Source organism: Mustela putorius, unplaced genomic scaffold (genome assembly GCF_011764305.1).
Source record: "Mustela putorius furo isolate JIRA1106 unplaced genomic scaffold, ASM1176430v1.1 tig00003859_pilon_pilon_pilon, whole genome shotgun sequence".
In the NCBI taxonomy this organism is placed as follows: Eukaryota; Metazoa; Chordata; class Mammalia; order Carnivora; family Mustelidae; genus Mustela; species Mustela putorius.
Genome location: NW_025422011.1, coordinates 24,601,490 through 24,623,920, shown reverse-complemented (window position 1 = coordinate 24,623,920; position 22,431 = coordinate 24,601,490). Strand labels below are relative to the sequence as shown.

At 50.9% G+C, this 22,431-nt stretch overlaps 1 protein-coding gene across 3 annotated transcripts in view; it reads right to left on the bottom strand.

Annotated features, from left to right (window-relative positions):
• Window positions 1–22,431, bottom strand: part of PTPN5 (protein tyrosine phosphatase non-receptor type 5) — a 54,511-nt gene that overhangs the window by 15,922 nt on the left and 16,158 nt on the right. Inside the window, exons 2-4 of one of the 3 annotated variants that reach the window (XM_045066139.1) lie at window positions 22,329–22,418; window positions 19,415–19,678; window positions 16,588–16,664 (exon numbers count right to left, since the gene is read on the bottom strand). In XM_045066139.1, the coding sequence (XP_044922074.1) occupies window positions 16,588–16,664; window positions 19,415–19,560 (223 nt within the window). In that variant the 5' untranslated portion in view covers window positions 19,561–19,678; window positions 22,329–22,418. Of the gene's footprint in view, window positions 1–16,587; window positions 16,665–17,602; window positions 17,788–19,414; window positions 19,679–22,328; window positions 22,419–22,431 lie in introns of those variants that run through there. The other 2 variants (XM_004752110.3, XM_045066140.1) reach the window with 2 other exon arrangements.

Sequence of the window (22,431 nt, the reverse complement as noted above, 5' to 3'; positions counted from 1 at the left end):
CTCTTCACAGTACTCCTATGAAGTCAGTACGTCAATGACTGTCATTTTATAGAAGAAGATGAGGTACAGGGAGGGTATAAGACTCTGCCCCGGTCATTTAGCTCAGAAGTCATCGAGGCGTGTCCAAACCAAGGCAGATAAATGGGCTCTGGCTGGGGTTTGTAAAATTATTCACTGAATATCATCTCTCCAACTTGTCTGTAATTTCCATGAGGGCAGGAGTGGAGTCCGTCTTGTTCATCATAACTGCATCTAGCAAAGTCCTGACAGGTAAGTCGACAATAAATATTTCTACCAAAATACTTGTGTGCAGGATGGTAGGCCAGTGTTAACCACTCAGTTTTCTTACCAGATAACTGGGGATGACGATACCTTCCTCGAAAAGCGGTGATGAAGACTATAAATACTATAAATGAAACACTCAGCATGGCACCTGGCGTCTAGTAGGTGCTCAATAAATGTCAGATTATAACAACGTTAGCTCCTAATTCCTGCCTTCACGAGGCTCCCAGTCTCATGGGGAAGACAGACCAGTAGATACACACCCATAATCCACTATAGTCATTGGAAAATCCAAGTGCTAGGGGAGTCACTGAGCACACAGCTCAGATCCTGGCCAGTACCATGAAAAGGAAAAACTGCTACTAAGGATGGATCCTGCAGGAAGCCAGAACTTTCCACCGTTGAGAGGCAGAGGCTTGACTGCTCAAGAGGCGAGGTCAGAAAAAGCAGTCAAAGGGTGATGCCAAATTCAGAAGGGCAGGAGAGGTCCAGGGCCCAGAGGTCACCTGGCTTGGCTCTACAATGCATAACCTGCAGACTGTGGGCTAGTCCTCCTTCTCCTTGGGATTCAGTTTCCTCCTCTGAAAAAGAGGGGCTTGAACTTGAACCTAGTGCCTCTCAGATATTTCTGCCCCCCTCAGAGGAGAGGGGACATGGGTCTTCAGGAGAATAACGGCGAGCTCTCACGGTTTTGGACCCTGCTGCTTTGTTTTAAAATTCATGGGTGCTCTGGGTTCTATGCTATGGCATATCTGTACTTGTTTTGATATTAAAATAATGGGTTTTCCCCCCCTCCCCCAAAGCTTTGAATCAAATTTCTCCTTCAGGAAAATGCTCTACAATTTATCCCGTGGCTTTGCCCTCAGGGGTACACGCACCCCAGCCTGAGAAGCGTGGAACCTGCCGGCAATAAGACATCATGCCGCGGTTATAAAAGATTCTGTAAATGAATATTTAATATCACGGAAGGAAATTTTGATGGTATGGTGAAAGGCAAGGTGACAAAACAGTATTATCTCCTCGGCCTTAAAAATTAAGAAAATACAAATGTGCGAATAAGAAGGTGGTAAATGCCCACCATAAGATGAAAAGTTAATGTGAGATGCTGCTTGGGAAGCACACTGCATGGCAAACTTCTGGCATACAGCAGGTGCTCAATAAATGCTGGACATGGTAAATGGGAAGAACAGAAGCCAGGTGTTCACAGTGGTTCTTTGGAGGAGGGGGAGAGGGGAAGAGGGCTTTTTGTCACTGTTTATATATTGTCAGTTTCCTCCGATACATATACACATACAGTGATATGCAGATACATAAACACACGTATGCCCAGATGCATACACACATATACACATACACATGTATTTATATATAGTGGAAGAAATATTTAGAAGAGGGATCACTGCTCTGAGTTTGGACACCATGAGGTCTCGTTAATACTCCTGGGTTCTGGGGCACTTGGGTGGCTCAGTGGGTTAAGCCGCTGCCTTCCGCTCAGGTCATGATCTCAGGGTCCTGGGATCGAGTCCCGCATCGGGCTCTCTGCTCAGCAGGGAACCTGCTTCCCTCTCTCTCTCTCTCTGCCTGCCTGCCTCTCTGTCTACTGTGATCTCTCTCTGTCAAATAAATAAATAAAATCTTAAAAAGAAATACTCCTGGGTTCTGGGCCCTGTCATACCTGTCCCACCTAAATGCACGAGGTGGGACATGAGAGTGCGAGAGTGTATGCAGCTCTGTGACCCACCCAGCAGCGTAACAGCCACTCCCAAGACAGGCCCTCTGATGCGGGGTCACCACTTTTCTGTATAAAAGACGGCAGGTCGATTGCCTGGCACCTTGCGGGGGCTGAAGGGGAACAGCAGGCTGGTAGGACCCTGTACGCCCATCTCAAAGAGAAAAAGTGAAGGCTGCTCTTCTGTTTTGTTTTGTTTTGAAATCCAGAGGGCACCTGGCAGTGAATCCAACTGATGGGTATTCACTAAGCACCTGGGAGATGTTACCCTTCAGAGCAGGCTTTACTGAAAAACTGTTCTGGGCAGAACGCGGAGGCTTGATTCAGGAAGATACGTTTTCAAAAACACCGTATATTGTGCATGTCATTTTGGAGGGGGTCCACAGATTGAGTTAAGCACCTGTGATCTCGGGTGTGGGGAGCAGACGTCTGTGAGAGAAAGCAGTGGAAGCAGGGGAGGTGGAGAACAGGCTCAGGAACTGTCTCTCTTTTAGTCTCTGTTCATTCAGGCATGAGCCCAATACACACAGATTGGGCACCAACTGTATACTTCTCCGAGCCCTGGGCCAGGGTCCCAAGACACAACAGTGAACAAAACAGTCTCTACCTGCAGGCACCACAGTGGTCCTGGCCACGTTTGTCCTTTCGGCTTCCGGTCCCGCTCCTAGAGATTATGATGTCAGCTCTCGCCCTTGCCCTGCCCACCCTGCTACTCGCTATCCTGTGGTGGGAGCGGTACCCCTCCCCGGGCAGGCTCCGCATGGTTCACAAAGTGCTGCTGCACACGCAGTTGCGTTGGCTTCCCTCGGCAGCCCCGTGAGGCAGACATTAGCATCATCAGCCCCGTTTTGTCGGTGAGAGGCGGCTGCTTGTGTCAAAGGCTGGCTTTTCAATAGTTCACAGCGAGGTAGCTGCCTTGCCACGCGTGAAGCCCTGACTCAGAGGCAGCTCGCTGACGACGCTGTTAGGCAGGGCTCCTCCCGGACTTGCCTCCTGCGCAGGGTGGAGGGGAGTTTCCAGGCTGGCAAACGGAGGCTGAGAGAGGTCAGATGGCTTGCCCAAGGAAGCCAAGACCTGGGATTCAAACCCAAGGCTTCTGGACACAGAGTGATCTTTCCAGGCTTGCCCATTTGCCATACTGCTTATCTGGAGGGGTCACTGCAGCGTAGGAGGGAGGCTGTGAGAGCCTGGGAGGGAGGGAGGAAGTCCCCGCGTCTGGGGGACTCCTGAACCCTCATCGGCTGCAGGGGTGGGGGTGGTAGTGCAGCATTTGTGCCTCACCACCCCCTCCTCCGGGGCTGATGGCTCCTCAAAGGCTACAGAGTTGTGGAGGGAGGAAGCCTGGAAGGCAGGTGTTTGGGATCCTGGCCTAAACTCTAGGGACTCCGGGGAAGGCCTGCAAGCAAATAGCCTTCAGATTTTACCTGGGGCATGTGGAAGCACTGTGATCCCCCTCCTGTCACCTAGCACCTGAATCCCACCATTAAACTCTGCAGCTACGGTGTGCCCTGGGGCTGGCGCCGCCAGAGCTCCGGAACCGAGGCTGCTCCTGTCAGTGACTCATCCTTGGAGCTCATGGGCTGCCAGCCCACCGGAACTGGAGCAGAAGGCTGGCTCAGCCTGTTCCTGTTTACATGACAAAGGAGGTTCTGTCCCATTCAGCTTTTCTTCCTTTCCCAAACACGGCCAGGAATGACCTCCCAGCCATGCCCACAGACTCTGGGGGGGGGGGGGGGAGCTGACCAATAGAGCAGCCCACTCAGTCCCAGCCTGGCCTCTGGAATCAGTGACAGTCAAGAGTCTGACAGGCCCCGAGGGGCATCTAGTCTAGTCTGCTAATTTCAGGGGGAGAAACTCAGGACCAGAGAGGGGAAGGGGCTTACTTAGGTCACAGAGCTGGGAAGCAGTAGAACTGGGATCTGAACCCAGGTCTGTGGGCTTCTACTATCGAGGATCTTTCTGTTATTCCACAGAAGGATCTGGAAGCCCTACAGAGGATAAGTCAGGGCAGGCCAAGCAAGCCTATCCTGAGGTTTTGCTTGGGTAAGCCCCGACTATAGAACCAAGGAAAGTAGGGGCCCCCAGGTGATTTGCGAAGGGATAGAAGAATCTAGAAGGAAGAGGCCCAATCAGCCATTTATGCCACCACAGTGATCACACTCCTCAGCCATTCCCCCGGGAAAGAGACAGCCTGGCCTCAATGGGCCAGAATTCTGTCTTCCCTGGGAGGCTAGAGGGTGGCCTCCATTTTCTGCTACCTTTTGGAAGGTATGTAGCAGGCAAACTAGGAGTCAGAGGGGATGTGTTGGGGGGTAAGGAGATTCCCCAAAATAATGTTTTCATTTTTCACAAACATTCACCAAGCACCTGTTCCACGCTCTTGGGGTGTTTTGTATCTTGATACTAATGGTGACCAGCAGGACTCCTAGGTGTGAGAATAGCCCTGACATGTGCACATGCGGGCACACACACACACCCACACCCATGTGCACACACAAATCTAGCCCCACCGGGCAAAGGTAAACTGATGGTGGATGTGGGGTTCTGGAAGTGGGCACTGGCTCCCTACAAGCCCTCTGCCTCCTCAGTCCTGCTGATCAGCAAGCGAGCAGGCTGCCACACTCACAGAAAGAGGCAGAGAGATGGCAAGAACCGGGCTGGCCTCGAATACCTGCTCTTGCATGGTAAGCTGGCTGAGGGTAAGGCCCGAGTCTTCCGAGCCGCTGCACTCCCCTGGCAGGATGGCTTGCGAACAGGAGACTGACTCTGGCATACGAAGATGCTGGACTAGGACCTGGGTACCCACCATTTATCACCGTTTATCAGCTACCTGACTTAGGTGGGCGGCTTACTCTCTATATAACGTGATTCTATGGTGGTTTTCAAATGTGTCTGTGAATTCCTCCACAATCTCCTGTTGCTGGGTAGTAGACCGAACGTCCCCTTCCCCCGCCTACTATCCCCAGATTGGATGATTGCCCTGAAGATGGGAATGTGGGAGATGATGATCTCTGACCCATGAGACTAGGTTAGAAAAGTCCATTTAGCTTCTGTGGCTTCTCTCTGGATGCCTGCTCTGGAGACCTTCAGCAGTCATAGGAAAACATCTAGCTGCCCTGAGGCTGACTTGTGAAGAGAGCAACAGAGCACGCGACTGAGAGAGAGTGAACGCATCAGACCTAGTAGGTGCTCAGGAAAACTGCAGACTGAAAAGCAGCCCTCAACTCAGCACACAGGTCAATGCAGTAGGAGGGGACCTGCGCCGGAGGCCCCACGGGATAAATGAACTATCACATGTAAGGGACTTTTGTGTTTCAAGCTGATGTTCTGTGAGCGCCCCTCAAGCAAGGTGAGAAATCTGTACTAAAAAAGAGGTGAGGGGCAGCTCTATTCTGCTCCTTTCTGTCTGATGCAGAATTCTCCAGAACTTTCCTCAGTGACTTGCTTCAAGCTAGGGACCCTGGTTCTCAGACTGCCGCAGAGTGCGAGCTCGTGGGTGTGAGGTTTGGGTCACACAAGCTCTGCTTCCTCCAAGCCAATTCTCTTAACCAGCCTACAAGACACGGCGCCAAGCACCCCCACGACTGCTTTACCGACACCAACTCATTCAGGCCTTATAACCATCACAGGAGGTAGGTAAGGGGACAGTCCTCTTTCACAGACAGGAAAACAGGAATTTAGGAGGTTAAGTGACTTGCCCAAGGCCATCACGGCTTGTGGAAGGCCCAGCCAGGCCTCAGACCCAGGCAGCTGGGCTCCTAACCAGACCCTCTGTAGCCCATCCCTGGCTGGATCTCCAATACTTCCTCCTCCTGCCTATCAGGGAAAGTCAGTTTGGGAAAGAGCTGCGGCCCATTCTAGAACACAGGGGACAGGGGTGACCCCGGAATGGAGGGGACAGGCCTCCCATCAGCACCATCACACCCCAGCATTGTGGCAGGGCGGGGGGAGGCTCTTCTAAGGGCAGGGTGGGCAGAGAAAAGTAGGCTTGGGATGCAGATGAGAAGTCTGGGAACTCAGGTGTCCCACGCTCAGTCTGGAGAGGACATGGTGAACGCGGGGTGGGCAGGGGGTGCTGGAGGCTGTGTACAGACCGCTGAGAGGCTGTGCTGGGGAAGGGGGCGTGGCAAGAGGCAAGAACGGAACCCACGTGTGAATGCTCTCAGTAGGTCGACTTAAGTAATAAGAAATCTCTCTAGAACCTGACTCTTGGGTGCTATCTTCCCATCTCCCAAAGTGGCTCTGTTTCCAGGAAGGTAGTTTTTTGTAGTGGGCTCTTGGCAAAAGTTTAAGAGTCACACAAACTTCAGTTTGAGGCCAGACTCTGCTGTTCACTACTTCTGTGACCTTGGATAAGTGACTTGTTCTCTTCTCTGGATGACAGATATGTTAAGACTTGTTTGTTGGATATTGAGGATACCATAAAGTAAGACATACAAGGTGCTGGGTCTGGTGCCCGACACATGGTGAATGCTCCATAAACAGTAGCACAATTTAGAGAGGAGGAGGAAGAGGGGAAGGGAGGGGAGAGCGAGGGAGAAGCAGCAGGCAGGACTTCCCTTTCATCTGCCAGGTGAGTCCCCCAGGAAAACAATGGATGCCCTGACCCCATGTGGGCAGAGGCTGTGAGCTGTAGGTTGGCAGCTGGGGTTGGAAGATGGAGTGGGCATGGGCTGAGGGTGGCAGGAAGGGGGAGAGGAGTAGTGTTGTCTCTGCCAGTTAATTAAATCCAGAATGCTAACAAGCATTCAAAACAAAACACAACTCAAATAATCTTTGGATGGGATATAATAAAATGGTTCTATCTGAAATTGCAAACAGCTTTGTGGCTGCAAACAATGGCTTAGTTTTTCATGCCTCTCCAAAGCAGAGGTCCAGAAGTACAAGGGTGAAAAGGGTCAGTGAAACTCTGAAGGTACACCTCCCCCACCCACCCACCCTGGCTTCCCATGCTCAGAATTAAAAGAACAGACAGAGAGGCCTTAGAGTGAGGGGGTATGAGAAGTCTAAGTGCCTTATTAGAGCAAATGCATGGGGAGGAAAGGTTAGACTTGAGAGATCATTTGGTCTACCGCCCATTTTACAGATGAGGAAACTGAGGTTCAAAGGGTGAGAGGCAGAACCAGGACTGGCACACATGTCTTTAACCCTCTCATTCAGTTCTTTCTCATTACACCAGCATGGGAAGCTTCCCAGGGGCTGCCAGTGGGCATCTGAAGGGCTGAAGCCAAAGGCCTGAGTCTTGGCTTGGGGTTCTTTGGTGGGCCCTGGTCAGTGCCCCCAGAAGTATAGGCAAGTCCAGTGGTAGGAAGGGAGCGGGAGCAACCCCAGACTCCCCAGGACAGCAGCGCCCTCCCATCTCACGCCTCCAGAGGCCGCCATCCCAGGTAGGCCCTCTGCAACCGGGGAGGATCATGATGTTGGTAAAGTGTAAGGAGACAGCAATCATAGTCCTAGGTCTGCCTCTCCTAAGCTGTGGGGCCCTGGGCCTTCTGTAAATTCAGACTGTGACCAGGGGTCTCTAAGGGCCCTTCTGGTGCTAAAGACACACCTATTAAAAAAAAAATTAAAAAAATTTAATTCAGTGGTCTCCCCTTGTTCTTAGGATAAAAACCAAACTCTTTGTCATGATCAGCAGTGAAGACCCAGCACACGCTGGCCCCTGCTTATCTCTGTAGCCTCTGCGCACACCACCTTACTCCTATTTCTCTCTGTTCCAGCTTCTTCCAGATCTTCTGTGGGAACTGGCCTGGGAAGCAGAAATCTGGAAACCAGTGGTTCTGTACCAAGAAATTCTCACACAGTCCCTAAGGGGGTACGGAAGTCCATGCTGTCTGTGGTGGGCGTGGGAGAAGTGGGGGGATCAAAAGTACAAATTAAAATACATGCACACAAAATCTCACCACCCCTTCTGCAAGAGCTCACGGAGATGAACAAAAAACATACACTAAATACCTTAGAATCCATTAACTATGGGGAGGAGCAGTATGGCAGTGGCAGAGAAAAGAAAATGAATAAGCGAACAAACCCAGAGAGGGGCCTCTTGTAGACCAGTGGGGATAATGGGACCATGCACATGAATACCTCAAAGGATCATTACCCTGCCTCCCAAGGAAACAGGAAACAAAGCCACCAAGTTGTAAGTTTGGTCAAGACCTGATGGCGAAAGACCAACAGCCAAGGGAAGGCCTATTATCTTGTCTGGTCCCAGACCTGGGAGTGCTGGAGAGAGGGACATGGCTCTTCTGACCCTAGGGCAGGCTCTGGTGGCTTGGGAGTCAGCACCCCCTGTAGGGGGAAAGGCTCATCGTCTTGGCTGAAGCAGAGGGAGCCAACTGCCAAGGAGAACCCTCCACCCCCACCCGAATCTTCTCTTTTCTGAGCAACTTCACCAACATGATATCTGAGTCATTGTGTTGGCTTTCTCCAGGGAGTGAAGGGGATTCCAGAGCTTGGTAACTGTCTCCACAGGTGCCCTCACAGGACTAACTAACCCCATTAAGATCCTGGGGGTTGGGTGACCCTGAAATTCCGGGTCTGCCAGGATGGGCCACCCAATCTGGAGGAATGTGACTGACCCCAGAAGGCCTCCATTACCCCCAACTACCACTCTTGCCTGGCAAGGACTGATTAATATTTTAGGATGGCTAATCATTTTTTAAATGATTTTGGAAAATATGAGGGAAAAAACCCCTCATAAAAGCATAAAGGAAACTCAAGTCATCCATAATCCTACCACACTGAGAAAGACACTGGTTTCCTTTTGACATATTTTCTGGTATTTTTTCTTTCTTTGTGGGTGGATTTTTTTCCCTCATAAATCATTCTGTGTATAGACGTATCCTTAGAATATGTCTCTCTGGATTTCAAGGGCTCAACTTTTCAGCAGCATGGCAGGTGGCCTCCAAGGTGCTCTAATGATTCCTCCTCCCCACCCCCACTTCCACCCCCTGTGGTGTTCACACTCTGCTGCCACACATGTAAGAAAAGCTTTCTTGGGCTTCCTATCCCAGCCCAGCACCAGGTGAATACAGCTAAGTGAGTGACCTCAACTGAAGCCACATAAACAGAAGAATCTCCCAGGAGAGACTTCCAGGACCCTCTGAATCATGAGCAAATAAGAGGCTGCTGTTTTCACTCCCTAAGTTTTAAAACTATTAGGTAGTGAACAGATTAACTAAAAGACGACGTTGGGACTTGAAAGGAAGAAATGAGCTCAAATGGAAAGATGAGATTTTTGTTTTAGTGGCTGAAATATTCTTTTTTAAAAACTTATTCATTTATTTATTTTGAAAGGGAGCAAGAGCAGGGGCGGGGAGGGACAGAGGCAGAGGAGAGAGAATCACAAGTAGACACCGTGTCCAGCAGCTCAATGTGGGGCTTGAGCCCATAATCCCGAGATCATGACCCCAGCAGAAAACAAGAACTGGACACTTAACTGACTAAGCCACCGAGGCACCCCAAGATGAGATTTTTTTGGAGGGTCCCTGGGCCAGGCAATGTGAAAGGGGACAGCGTCTGCCACTGCATATCTTAGGGATATACCAGATGTCCATTTGTCTGAAAGACCTTTAGCATCAACCTGTGTCAAGGTAGACAGCCTTTCTTCCCCTTGTGAAGACTCTTTGGTCACATCACACATCCAGGTAACTCCCTAGAATATCAGAACCATTTCCATCCTGGTGAGTATCAGAACCATTTCCATCCTGGTGAGTATCAGGACCATTTCCACCCTGGTGCATATCAGAACCATTTCTACCCTGGTGAAGGAAAATGAATGACCCTCTTCCTGTTCTGCCGCCTGACTCAGCACGTAGACAACACTCTTGCCTGTGTCTGTGCTGGTTCTGTGAGGTGCCAGGTCTGTGGCAGGGCATCAAGAAACTATCTACTTCTAGATACTTCACAAAACTATACCCTCCACCCCACTGCTGAAGGACTGGGCTGCGACTTGATGCCTGGGCCCTTTGGAATATTTGAAGGCTTTTCTGTAGCAATCCTTACCATCATTGCTAGCTAGCATGTATGGAGCATTGTGGAAGAAGCACTTAGCTTACATCAACTCATTTAATCTTCACAAAATCTCTGTAAAGATCTTATCATGGTACCACCTCATTTTAGAGTGAAGAAGGTGGAACTCAGAGCACTCAGATAAGTTACCTGAGGTCATGCTGCTGATCTGTGGCAGAGATGGGATTTGAACCCAGATTGGTCTGCCTCCTCACAGCATCCTAAGACTCAGCTAAATGGGCTCATCCCTCCATATCTACTCTAGTATCTGGGAAGAGTTAACCTCTACCATCACTGATCAGTGGATACCTGGGTTGGTACTTCTTAATACAAAGGTATCATTACAGAATGCTCTCCAATTAGGGTTCTTAGCACATCCAAATGGTGTTTCATTTTTCTTTTTCTTTAATTTACACTCTGCAGACTCAAGACAAAGACACTTCACTACACCGCTAGCTGCAATAAACTTTCCTAAATGCACTGGAAATTTTGAATGAAAACAGAACTCGAATGATACAAAGAAAGAGAAGTCAACAGAACCTAAGCTGCTCAGTGTCAACAGGGACAAGGGACTCCTAATCAATACAACTATATCCAGGCCATGTCTATCCTGGCTCCTGCACTTGCTCCGAGACCAGCCTGAACCAGAGCTAGGTACCAGACCCAGACCAGAGTCTTTGTGAGAATGAGGGTTAGTAGATGGGGGACAAAGTCCATTAGGAGGTTAACCTATTCCTTAAAATGCTTTGGTAGCTGATTCCTAAAGATGAGCCAGAGCCCTACTCATCCTTCAGGTCACAGGTGAAAGGCCATTTCTTCCAGGAAGTCTTCCCTGACTGCCCCCAAGATAAGGCTGATTAAGGGTGCACCCTTCGCTGGTGCTCTGGCCTCCCTGAGAGCAGGCTCCAGGGTCTGTACTGCTCTTCCCTGTGTCACCATAGCCTGGCCCAGCTGTGGGCACAGAGTGGATGCTCAATAAAAGTTTGTCAAATTGATAAAAGCACTTTTCAATTGGCCCTTGCTGGCTTCTGGCCCAAAATCTTGTCTTTGTCATGAAGGGACAGCTAGGGAAGCTGTGATCTGACCCTCTGTCATGGCCAGGATTAGTTCCTGTGGGATTAGAGGAACAAAGACTTCCTCAGTAATGCATCCCCTTGGGACACCTGGGCAGCTCAGTCGGTTAAGAATCTGCTTTGGCTCAGGTCATGATCTCAGGATCCTGGGATCGAGTCCCACGTCGGGCTTCCTGCTCAATGGGGAGCCTGCCTCTCCCTCTGTCCGCTGCTTCCTCTGCCTGCACTCCTCCTGCTTGTGCACACGCTCTCTCTCTTTCTGACAAATAAATAAATAAAATCTTTAAAAAATGGCATCCCCTTTACTTCATAAAAGGCCACCCAGGATGGTCAATGGTATCTTGCTGAGACCTAGACCTTGTCCCCCTCAAAAGAGGGTCAGCTTGATAACCATGATGATTTAGAACCTAGGGCTGGGCAGAGGGTAGCTTTGAAGGTGCTGGGACTTAGGTGGGAGTGAGTAGGGGAGTCACCAGGAGGCCAATTGCTCCTACCAAATGGGCAATGGCCTCCTTAGGCCTTCAGTAGCTGCTTACAACCTTGCACAGAGCTGGCTAATCACGACGCTCTTACATCTCAGGGTGGCGGTGACCCTCGTGGCTCCAGGCAGCTGTTGGCTGTAGGATGCTGTAGGAGCACCTGTTCCTAAGACTCGAGTTGTCCTTACCCCAGCACCAAGCTCCTTCTCCTCTGGCCACACCACCACTCCCTCCGGGGCAAGGAGTCCATAGGACCAGGAGTTATGCCCATGCTCTACTTTTCAGGACACGCTCTGATGACTGGGATTCTAGATGTCCCAGAGCCTGCATGGGTACGGGTACACCCTTCTGAGGGTGGATGCGGCCTTCTGCTGGGGTACCTTTAGATTTGAGGGGCAGAAACTGGGGTGGGATGAGGAGCACATGTGGACCCACAGACCGACGTGCCTGCATGTGTGCACACAAGGGCCCTCGAAGTGCAGGACTCAGCAGAGGGTGGCATGTCACCAGGGCCATGACGACGCGATGATGACGACTCATCATCATCGTTCACAGCCTGGCCTTGGTCCCTGCCCATGTTAGGAGCGGGCTAGCCTGTGAGCCTGCCCACTGGAGACCGTCGGAGTGACACTGATGACGTCATGCCATCCATTCCCAGCACCTCCTTCCTCTGACCCATACCCCAAAGAAAGCTGCTGCTTCCAGGCTGGGCCTGCAGTGGTGCTGGCTGGGGAGGGAGCGGAGGCCACAGCATCAGCAGGGTTGCCTGGTTTCTTGCAAATATGAACACCTACACACAGAGGCGGGGGGAGTGTGAGTTTGAATGTATAAATGTGTTTGGGTGACTGCGAGCAAGGAAATGAGCAAGCACTGGGGAATGAAAGAGAAGAAAAAGAGAGTGACCCCGTGCACGAGGGCGAGTGCACGAGGAAGAAGGAAAATGTATGTGTGCGTGTGCACAGAGTGGGGTGCATGGAGACTGCATGCTTCTGATGGCCTGGGGAAAGGAGAGAGAATGGGAGGGAAGGAGTGTGCTCGCTGGTGTGTATGTGTACGTGAGAAGGGGCCTGGCCGCGGAAGAGAAAGAGACCTAAAGCCCGAATGATGGAGAAGGCAGATGGGCCTGGAAGATGGCACCATAAAGCAAAGCGATGCAGAGCACGCAAGCGGAAGGAGGCTTGCAGGTGCATGGGCTTCAAGTGGGTGTGCACCCGTGGGGCTGCATGAGGCAGAGAGAGACAGGGCGTGTGCCTGGGTAGCTGGGTGTGTGGGTCTGTGCATGTGCGTATGTGCGCACGGGGCTGGGACAAGTGAGAATGGAGATGAGCCTGTGAGCACAGGCGGGCGGCGCCCTGGGATACGAGTGAGCGCACCTGTCCCCTGGAGCTGGAGGCCTTCGGGGGCTGTTGGCTGCTGGAGGCGGTTTTCACCCAGATATCTCAAGCTGGGAGGTCTACACAACTAGACGTGCTGGTTCAGGCCCAGGTGACCATGGCCGCGTGTGTTGGCCACACCGCCCCTGCCTGGCAGGGCGTGTGGGAATGCGTGAGTCACTCAGGCAAGGCTAGCCCTCACTCCACCTCGTCTCGCCTGGCGGGAAGACAGCTGGGAGGAAAAGACATGACTTGATGGCTGTATTTTTACACTATCCTTACGCAATTGCTTGCAGTGCCCTTGGGCTCATTCTAAAGGTCCTGCTCCCCAATTCTCTCGGCCTTTATACCCCCTTTTATGTCTAAGTTGCTGCTCAGATCGGTGGTTCTGGCTGATGAGAATTTATGGAAGTGTCCTTACCAGCTTCTAGAACCGCCCTATTTACAACACAAAACCACCTCCCTCCACCCCCCCACCCCCCACCCCCGTCCTTTCTCATCCCTCCTCAGCTTTAATTTCCTCCACAGCACGTACCCCATCTACCATCCTAAACATTTTATCTATTTATTTATTCATTATCTAGCTTTCTCTACAAAGCAAATGCCTACGGATCAAACTCCAGGGACCGTTCTGAGCTTCCCATCCATCCATGTGCTCCTCCAACAACTCCACGTGGTTGTAAATAGTATTCATGCTTGTCTCTTGTAACTGGGAGGCACAGAAAGGTTGAGTCGCTTGCCCATGATCACTCCCAGGGGTAAATGGTAGAACCCAGCCCAGGTCCAGAGTCCCTGTTCTTTATCAGTGCACCACACTGCCCTGGGAAGGTGGACATTTTCTCAGTTCGGCTCACTGCTGAATCTTCAGTGCTTGCATGAGCGTCCTGTGAGGGGATTCCCTCCATGAACAGTCATCCAGGGAATAAAGAAATGAGTGAAAGACTCCCCTGGACATGCAGGACAAAATAGGCACTCGCCTTTAAAGAAGGCGCGGTCCCGCAGACGAAACAGACAAAATGTGATTACGAGATCACACTGCGATGGCATCATGCGTGGGAGTACAGTGGGGTGTCTAACTTGCCTAACCTCTGGCAAGCAGGGCTTTCCGGAGGAAGGACACAGAAGGAGACAGGCAGGGTGACATTGCCCATCTCCTCCAGACCCCTCCCTGGGGCAGACAGCTCTTGCCTCTGTTCACACAGTGCCAGAAACTGATAGTGGCTCCTCGGCGACAATGGGGGCACGAACGGAGTCCTCACTCATCCAAACACCAGTGAAGTGACCTTGGACAGACTCCCTCACTTCCCTGGGCCTCAGTCCTCTCATTTAGAAGATGGGGACCAGAAATCGTCTCAACAGGAGTCTGTGAGAGGTACATGTGAGTATTTAGAACAGTGCCAAGCACAACGAAGGCAACGTGTCCGCGCCCCACTGGAGATAACCAATATTCCTCTTCCATTCTAAGCTGGTTGCTGGTTTTCAGGGAGGGTTGAGATTTCATATATTATTACCGTAGTCTCTCTCCTTGTGGTTCCATGCATTTTTTCAGAAGCAGCTCAAAGCAGGGCAGGACATCTGTTTTATTTACCACTAGATTCCTAGCACCTAGTATAATACCGAACACATAGTAGGGACTCAAAAAGTGTTTGTGGAATGAATGTCTGTGTAATTATATCCAATCCTTGTAAGGATAAATACTCATATTGCTGTTTCAGTTTACAGATAAGGATTAGAGGCCCAGCAGGGGTAAGCGACCTGTCCATAAACACAGTGCCTCTAAGCCAGACTCCGATGCCAAAGCCAGTGCTCTTTCCTTCACACTGTGCTACTCCCCGCACTCCTATACATCATGTCCTATTTCCCGTGGGTTTTTTCTAGCCACTGGGCCATCCCCGGTCATAGAATCATCTCTGAATTCTATGACTCATATCTGAATCACGGAACGTTTAATAGTTGAAAGGGACTTTTGATGTCATTTCGACCTCCTACCCATTGTGGAAATTTCCTCTCTACTGTCTATCCAGATAATATTTGAATGCCTCCAGTGATGGAACACTCATTTTTTTCCTTTTGAATTATCCAGTACCATGACTGGACCACTTTCAGATTCAGAAAGAAAATTTCGGGGGCTCCTGGGTGGCTCAGTCAGTTAAGCATCTGCCTTTGGCTCAGGGCATGATCCCAGGGTCCTGGGGTGGAGCCCCTGCGTTTGTCAGGCTCCCTGCTAAGTGGGAGTCTGCTTCCCACACCCCGTTCATGCTCCCTTTCTCTATGTCAAAATAAGTGGTTGCGTCCAAGCCAACCAAAGGGAAATACATAAACAAACAAATAAAATCTTAAAAAAAAGAAAGAAAGTTCTGGATCCCTCGCGCCAACAGTCCTCTTTTTAATTTCTATGTATCAGGTTTATGCCAGACTCTTAAGAGACACAGAACAAATCTGCTGCCCTCTCCACAGGACAGTCTTTCATGTATTCACAGACAGCTCTCACATCCCTTTGGAGAATTCTGTTCTTGAAGCTAGCTCTTTCCCGTCCCCACCAGGGACCTAAAAGATGACACCCATCCTAGACCAGCTAGATAGGCCTTCCAAAGCGTTTTTGAGCAATGGTACCCCCTACTGGATATGGCGTGAACTGCACCAAAGGGCTCCATCCCTACCTGGAGGCGGGAGAAAGCTTCATCAGCAGCTGGAGCACTGGCTCATGGTGCAAGCCACATAACCATTTATTTTAAAGAGTCATCGCTTTAGAGTCACACCTACTTGTTTTCAATGTCTGTCTCAAAGAGTGTCCCTGAAAACGTCACTCGAAGCTTCCTTGCCAGTCATGAGGTTTCTGACAAGCTAACCTTGGGACTTTAAAGGCCGCATTCACAGGGCTGTTTCTGAACCAAAAGGATTGGAAGGAAAGAGGGAAAGGAATATTGTGTCACGGGATCACGGCAATTTTTTTCATTTGTCTTATATCTATCATTCTGCAGTGAATATCTGTGATAAGAAAAAAAGTTTTATGAAAAGAGAATGAATACTAGCAGGGTACCTGGTCTACAGCTAGGACACACTGCCACCCCAGGGGCAGAGGCAGAGCGGTAACATCTCTGTGGTGACTCACGGCCAGCCAGGCTCCCCATGAGCGCAACCAATCAGCCTCACGCAGTCCCCTCAGACCCTCACAGGGTTCTCAACAGGCCAGGCGCTTTCTCCTCATCGCCCACCCACCCTTGGTTCCTGTCACATTTGGGTTGTCCATGTCCCCTCGCCTTCCTTCCTTTTTTTTTTTCCCCCCTGCCTTACCTCTTAAAGTCTGCCCAACACACTGCTTGTTCGTGGCCAGGGCCCCAGCATCGCTGGACTCCCCAGCTCCTCAACCCTCTCTCTATCCTCCCAGCATGCCCCCAGCTGCCGGCTCTTCCCTCCGTGGGAGCCCAGAGCAGCATCAAATGACAACAGGTCATGAAAGATGATGAAAGACACCAGGGATTAGAAAAACAAATCCTCATTTAAATGGAGACCTTGTGAGCAGCCAAGTCACCCCTCCGGAGCAAGTTCATAGTTAAGCGGGCTCGACTTCGGCTGGCGGCATCTGGGGCTCTCTCTGTGCACGGGGAACTCTGGGGACCCTGGGTGCCCGGCAGACTCACCCGGCAGCCTCTCGCTGCAGCACATGTCCAGGGCCCCTCCCTCGGAGTCATCGGCTGGGGACTTCTCTCTCTCGCTCCTGCAGATGAAAAATGCCAGATGACCCTGGGCAGCAGGGTTCAAGGAAGAAAGCTGAAGAAGGATAAAAAGTCTTCTTGTTCACACTGTGTCTCTTGGAATAACCCTACCCCATGGTGGGGGGAGGGGGCGAGGAGAAGGAACAACCTAGAGGAAGGTCAAGTTGCAGAGGCAGGAGCAGGATCCTGCAAGGGTTTTCCCCATGCAATAGCAGCCACCCTGTCATCACCATCATCTCCTCTGCCAGGAGGGAGGGCTTACTATGTGCAAAGCACTTACACACTTTATCACTTTAAGACTTCACGGTGACCCCACGGATCAGGGATCAATCAACAGGCTCAGAGGAGTTAAATAACTTGCCTAAGGTCACACAGCTCATTAGGGCAGAGCTGGGTATGAAATTACAGTCTAGGACTCCAGGCGTATGCGCTCACTGTTGTGTTATTCTGCCTCCTACTACTGGAGGGTTTGAATCATAGGTGAGCAAGAAGAGAGGTCTGGGTCACACACAGTCTGTGCCCAGCTCCTCGAGGCCTGCAAGTACCTTGTGCTTCGGGTAATAGAAAGTGGCCTGCAAAACTCTTTTACCGAAATAGTTAGAAAACGTATATGTGTGTGTGTGTGTGTGTGTGTATTCTAAATGTTCTATTTCTTTCTGACATCAGAAAGCCCCCTTTCTATCCAATCAGGGCACCTTCCAGGACTGGAACAGGGTCTAGCTTTTCTCCTTTACCCCGAAGCTGGAAAAAGGTTGCTGGAGATCAGCCAGACCCCAGGAAGTGTCAGCAGAATAGACACACCCTGGGAGAAACTGGGGTAGCTCACAGGGTTCCCCTACTTTGGAAATGGCCTGATGTGCAAATGTGGGTTCCAGTGGCCCTGCATTCCCTTCACGTTCTCACTCCTGGCACAAGCTGACCGATCAAGGGCTAGACACACCAACCAGGCCACGGCAAGCAGATCCTCTCCCCTGTACTTTTCAAATGCATTCTGGAGGGCCTGTAGTCTGTGGTTGCTGGCTGTAAATCGTGGTAGCCACAGTGTCCTGGAGAGAAGGTCCAAAAATATCTGCTGCTATGGGCCTTGGGGCTACTTCATTCCTGCCCATCCTGAATCTTGAGTCTGAGATGCCCCAGGATCCTGCCAATAAATTTCAACATTTTAGCTTATGCCAGTGGGATCTGATCTCTGAAATCAGTAACCCAAAGAAACTTGAATACGGCACTGCCAGCATAATACTTCCATGAAGTCTAAGAGGTCAACTACCTCTTGGGTAGGTCAACCCACTATTTCTGCCATCCTGCCTCTCAGACTGGTCCTAAGGCCCTGTTAGACCCAGCTGCAGACCTGAAACAATTAAGGATAGACAAGCAGGGTTAAGGGGGACTTTTTATATCCTGACATCTTCTGCTCTCAACTGGCATTGCATTATTTTATCTTTTCCTCACGCCAACTGGCAGGGACTCTGAGGATCCCAAACCCTGGAGCCCAGCTCTTGCAGAGAGAAGGCTGCTATCTTCAAGGCCCTTTAAATGTCTCCTGAATCCTTCCACTTTTCTCCCTCTCCACCACCTACATCTTGGTCCACACCAGCCTCTCCTGCCTAGATTATTCTGGCAGTCTTTTAACTGGTCTCTGGCATTCACTCAGGCTGGCCCCTAAAACATTCTCCATCTGGTTCTAACACATACGGCTTCATAGGTTGTGCAGTTTACAACTTGCACAACTGGATGGGACAGGCCTGAGCTAGAGATGATGGCTTCAAAAACTCGCCGTTTATCAAATAACTTTCTTTAAAAAAATACTTTAAGTAAAAAATACTTTAAGTGGCATCCTACTGCACTTAGAACAAAGACAGAAATGCTCTAACATGCTTTACTAGGTCTTGCATGATTTGACCCCGGTATATCCCTCCAATCTTATTTCATACCCCTCTGTGCTCAGCACCCTAGCTGCAATGGACAGGCTCTTTTCTCCACAGTGCCCCTGCACATGCTTTTCTCTCTGCCTAGAGAGCCTCTCCAGCTCTACTTCCTAAGTACTTTTTACTCAGAGCACTGGACACAGTTTGAAGTTTCATTTTCATGTATGCCATTGTTTGATTAACATTAGACTACAAGCTCCATTTCTGTTTTATTCACCACTGTACCTTCAAAGCCTTACACAGTGCCTGGCTCAAAGTAGGTGTTAAATAAATGAATAAACAAATAAATACTCATTCAATCCTTTAATGTTGTCCTGACCTTCTTGAAAGAAACATCAGGAACCTCAAACATGGTCACTCTCTGAGCTGCCCTGCGGGCAGGCCTTTGTGAAGCCCCCTGGAGCCCTCCTCCACAGTTGTTGTCTGGGGCAGGCACAGAATCACACATCTGCAAGGCCCCTCTTTTAGAAAGGAGAGGAGGATAGGTGGAGAGGGACAGAATGGAGGTCTGCCCTGCTCCAGGCACCATATTGAGCTGGTGGCCACGGGGATTGGGACGCTGGGCTTTTTCTATCATAAAGAGCAGCCCAGCTGGAGGGCAGCCCCTGAAGGCTGGCTCCTGGCTGGGTGCAGAAAGGTGACCAAGGTATCTAGGTACCTCTGGAAGGGGACCCATGTGTGACTCACAGCTGCTTTCACACCTTAAGCCTCCCAGGCCCCAAGCCGTGTTCAGAATAGCTCAGCACTGCATGTGTGCGGCGGACTCTATAAATAAGCTTCCTAGAAAATGACTAATTTCATAATCAGAAAAGCAGAAAGAGTAGCACCTCTCATCTGTAGAGGAAAATGGAGCAAGAGCCCACCGCTCAGCCTTGTAGTTGAAGGACTCCAGGCAACCCGAGTCCAAATCTGCATGGTTGGGCTGTTCAGGGAAGGTCTTTGATGAGCTCTCCGAAGAGAAGAGATGGTCCATTCAGGCTGGATGGAGAAGCCCAGTCTCTGGACACCACTCTCTCCTCCCCGCCAAGAGCAGAAATAGCTGTTTGCTGACAATTCCTGCAGGCTCACTCCTTCTCCTCGATTTCTAGGAGCTGGGTGACGGGAGCAGAAAATGCAGCAACTTGCTGGGCTGGCCCCCCACTGCTATTCTTAGAACCAGAGAACCCCAGAGATGAGAAGACTTGGAGATCACCCAGCCTGTCCCCCCCTCACTGATGGAGACTATGGGCGGGAACAGAACCTTCCCAAAGCCATTGCCTCATTCAACAAGCGTTTGTGAGCAAGGCACCGGAGCTGTCCTAGGAATACAGTGACGAACCAGCCAGGCCCCTCCCTGCATGGCTTCCAGTTGTCTAAGGAAGACACGCGCGCACACACACATTTGCATGTGCACACGCGCACACACACACACGCACACACATAAGGCTGCTCCCACACCTGCTTTAATCGACGTCTTCATGCAATACCTTGGGGTTCTCAGCTCAGATTGTGGTGAGTGGGCAGGGTATGGGGGGGTCTTCTGCAAGGGGAGGATAAGAGCTGGTTCTTAAAGGGTGTTTCTAGATGGATAAGGGGTCACAAGAGAAAGACTCTCCTTCACAGGGCAGACAGAGAGAGCAATGGAGAGATCTGAGATGTATGGAACATTTGGCGCCAACTGGGGGAGCAGGCTGGTCAGTCAGTGGGAAGCGAGGGGGCTAGGCCTCACTGCCAGGAATCCTGCCTTCCCCAGTGTGGTAGCTTTCTTCCACTGGACCATGGGGCTTGCCTTGAATGGGGGTGGCACAGGCCCCTCACCAGTGGCCTGGGTGGGAGAGGTCTATTATAGGAAGGGGAGGCCAGTATCATGTGTTTGAGGAATGGACACTAGACCTGGCCAGTGGCATGGGGTCTGGTCCCAAACTACTCCTTTTCCTAAATTGTGGTAAAATTCACCGAAGAGAAAAATCCACTATTTTAACCATCATGAGAGTGCAAAATCTTACGGTATTTAACACATTCACAACGGGGCACCACTGCCCCCACTCTCGGGTTCCAGAGCACTTTTATCGACCCAAAAGGAAGCCTCGGACCCATAAGGGAGCCCCTGCTCACTGTCCCCTCCCCTAGCCTCTGGCAGTCATTCATCTGCTTCCTGTCCACACGGATCAGCCAGTTCTGGATATTTCATAGAAACGGAATCATATGCCACGTGGTCTTTGTGTCTGGCTTCTTTCACTTCAGCATGTTTTCTAGGTGCATCCGGGTTGGAGCACACATCAGTGCTCCGTTCCTTTTTATGGCTCGACAGCATTTGGCTGGGTGGATAGACTACATTTTATCCATTCATCAAGCCATGGATGTCTAGGTTGCTTCCACCTTCTGGCTATTATGAACATAGCTGCAGCCAACCAACCTCTCCTTTAAACTCTGCCCCCAGCATTTTCATGACTGGGTAATCTTTTCTCACCCCAGGCCCCTGAAGCCTCATCTATCAAATATGGTGGTCAGACCCCTCACAGCCTGAATGGCATCTCTATCACTTGTTCACAGACATGCGTGTGTGTGTAGGTAAGGTGGACCCTGCAGCTTTTCCACCATTGCTGGTTGCTGGACACTGGGCCTGGACCAGTCTGCCTCATCTTTCCAGAACTCATGGCTAGTGTTGGGTGGGGGAGGGTGTCAGAGGACAGGTATAGGCTGCAAGCTGGCTGACTCAGCATTGTAGCAGAGCCCCATCTGGGATAGACTGGGAGCACCTCACCTCTCCCTGGAGGGTGGGGGAGGGGGACAGGTGGGTGCTGTGAGGAGATGATACCAGTTTTGCCTAGGACTAGTATAGAGAATTGGTTAAAGGTTTTGGTAGGGAGGCCAAGGAGCCTGTGCCCTCTTCCTGGGCAGGTGAGGGGCTAGGAGGGGTTAGGATGCTGAAGCCTTATTTCTGGGTGTGAGCCTGAGCCCCCAGCAACCTCCTGACCCAACCCCAGGCTGACATGTCCTCTACCTTGGGCTTCACACTCCTGGGGCTCTGAGCACCTGAGACATCTCTCCACTGTCACCATGGAGCTCCTTCTACCCTCCCAGAGCTCTGATCCTACCAAACATCACTCTTCCCTTAATCAAACACGTATGCTCCTCTATTTCTAGGTCTTTGTTCATGCTGCTACCTCTACCTGAAATGTCCTTTCTCCCTCCTGCCAAATCTTACTCATCCAACATTTCCTCTTCCATGGAGCCCTCCATGATCTCCTGGGGAGAACCAAGCTCTCCCATCCCCAGGCTCCCCACACCCCTGGCTCACTACTTCTCTCTGCCTCTTGCTTTGTTCTGTTGCTATAGTTAGCTGTTTAGACAACTGCCTCCCCAATCAGGTTTCCAGTCCCTTGAGAGCATCCCTGCCCTCACAGCCACCTCGGCATCCCAACTCTTCAGGACGTAAGCCTGCTGTTGTACACGTTAGAGGTCAAGTCGCAGGGTCTTAGGGGTCGTGGCTCTGGGGGGCTATGGGAGAACAGACTCTAGCTGGGAACCTCCCAGCCTGGATAAGATGGCCTGGCCAGGATCAGAAAGAGGCCCATAATGTGGTCTCGATTTTCATCCGCATGTTCAGCAGGCAGGGGCCAAGGACATGCTGGTTTCACGGAAGACAAAGGATGAAGCTGGCTACTTCATGCAAATGAGTCATGTGTCCCCACACATGCACAGGGAGAAGGCTTGCCCTCCATGCGGTGAGCGGCAGGGACACCCACACACACCACTCACCTGGCTTCCTCATAATTCATTCCCAAGGTGTCCAGATGAGGAAAGGCGCCATCGGGGGCCAGGGCCGGAAGCTTCTCAGCAAAAAGCACACTGGAGATGCGAA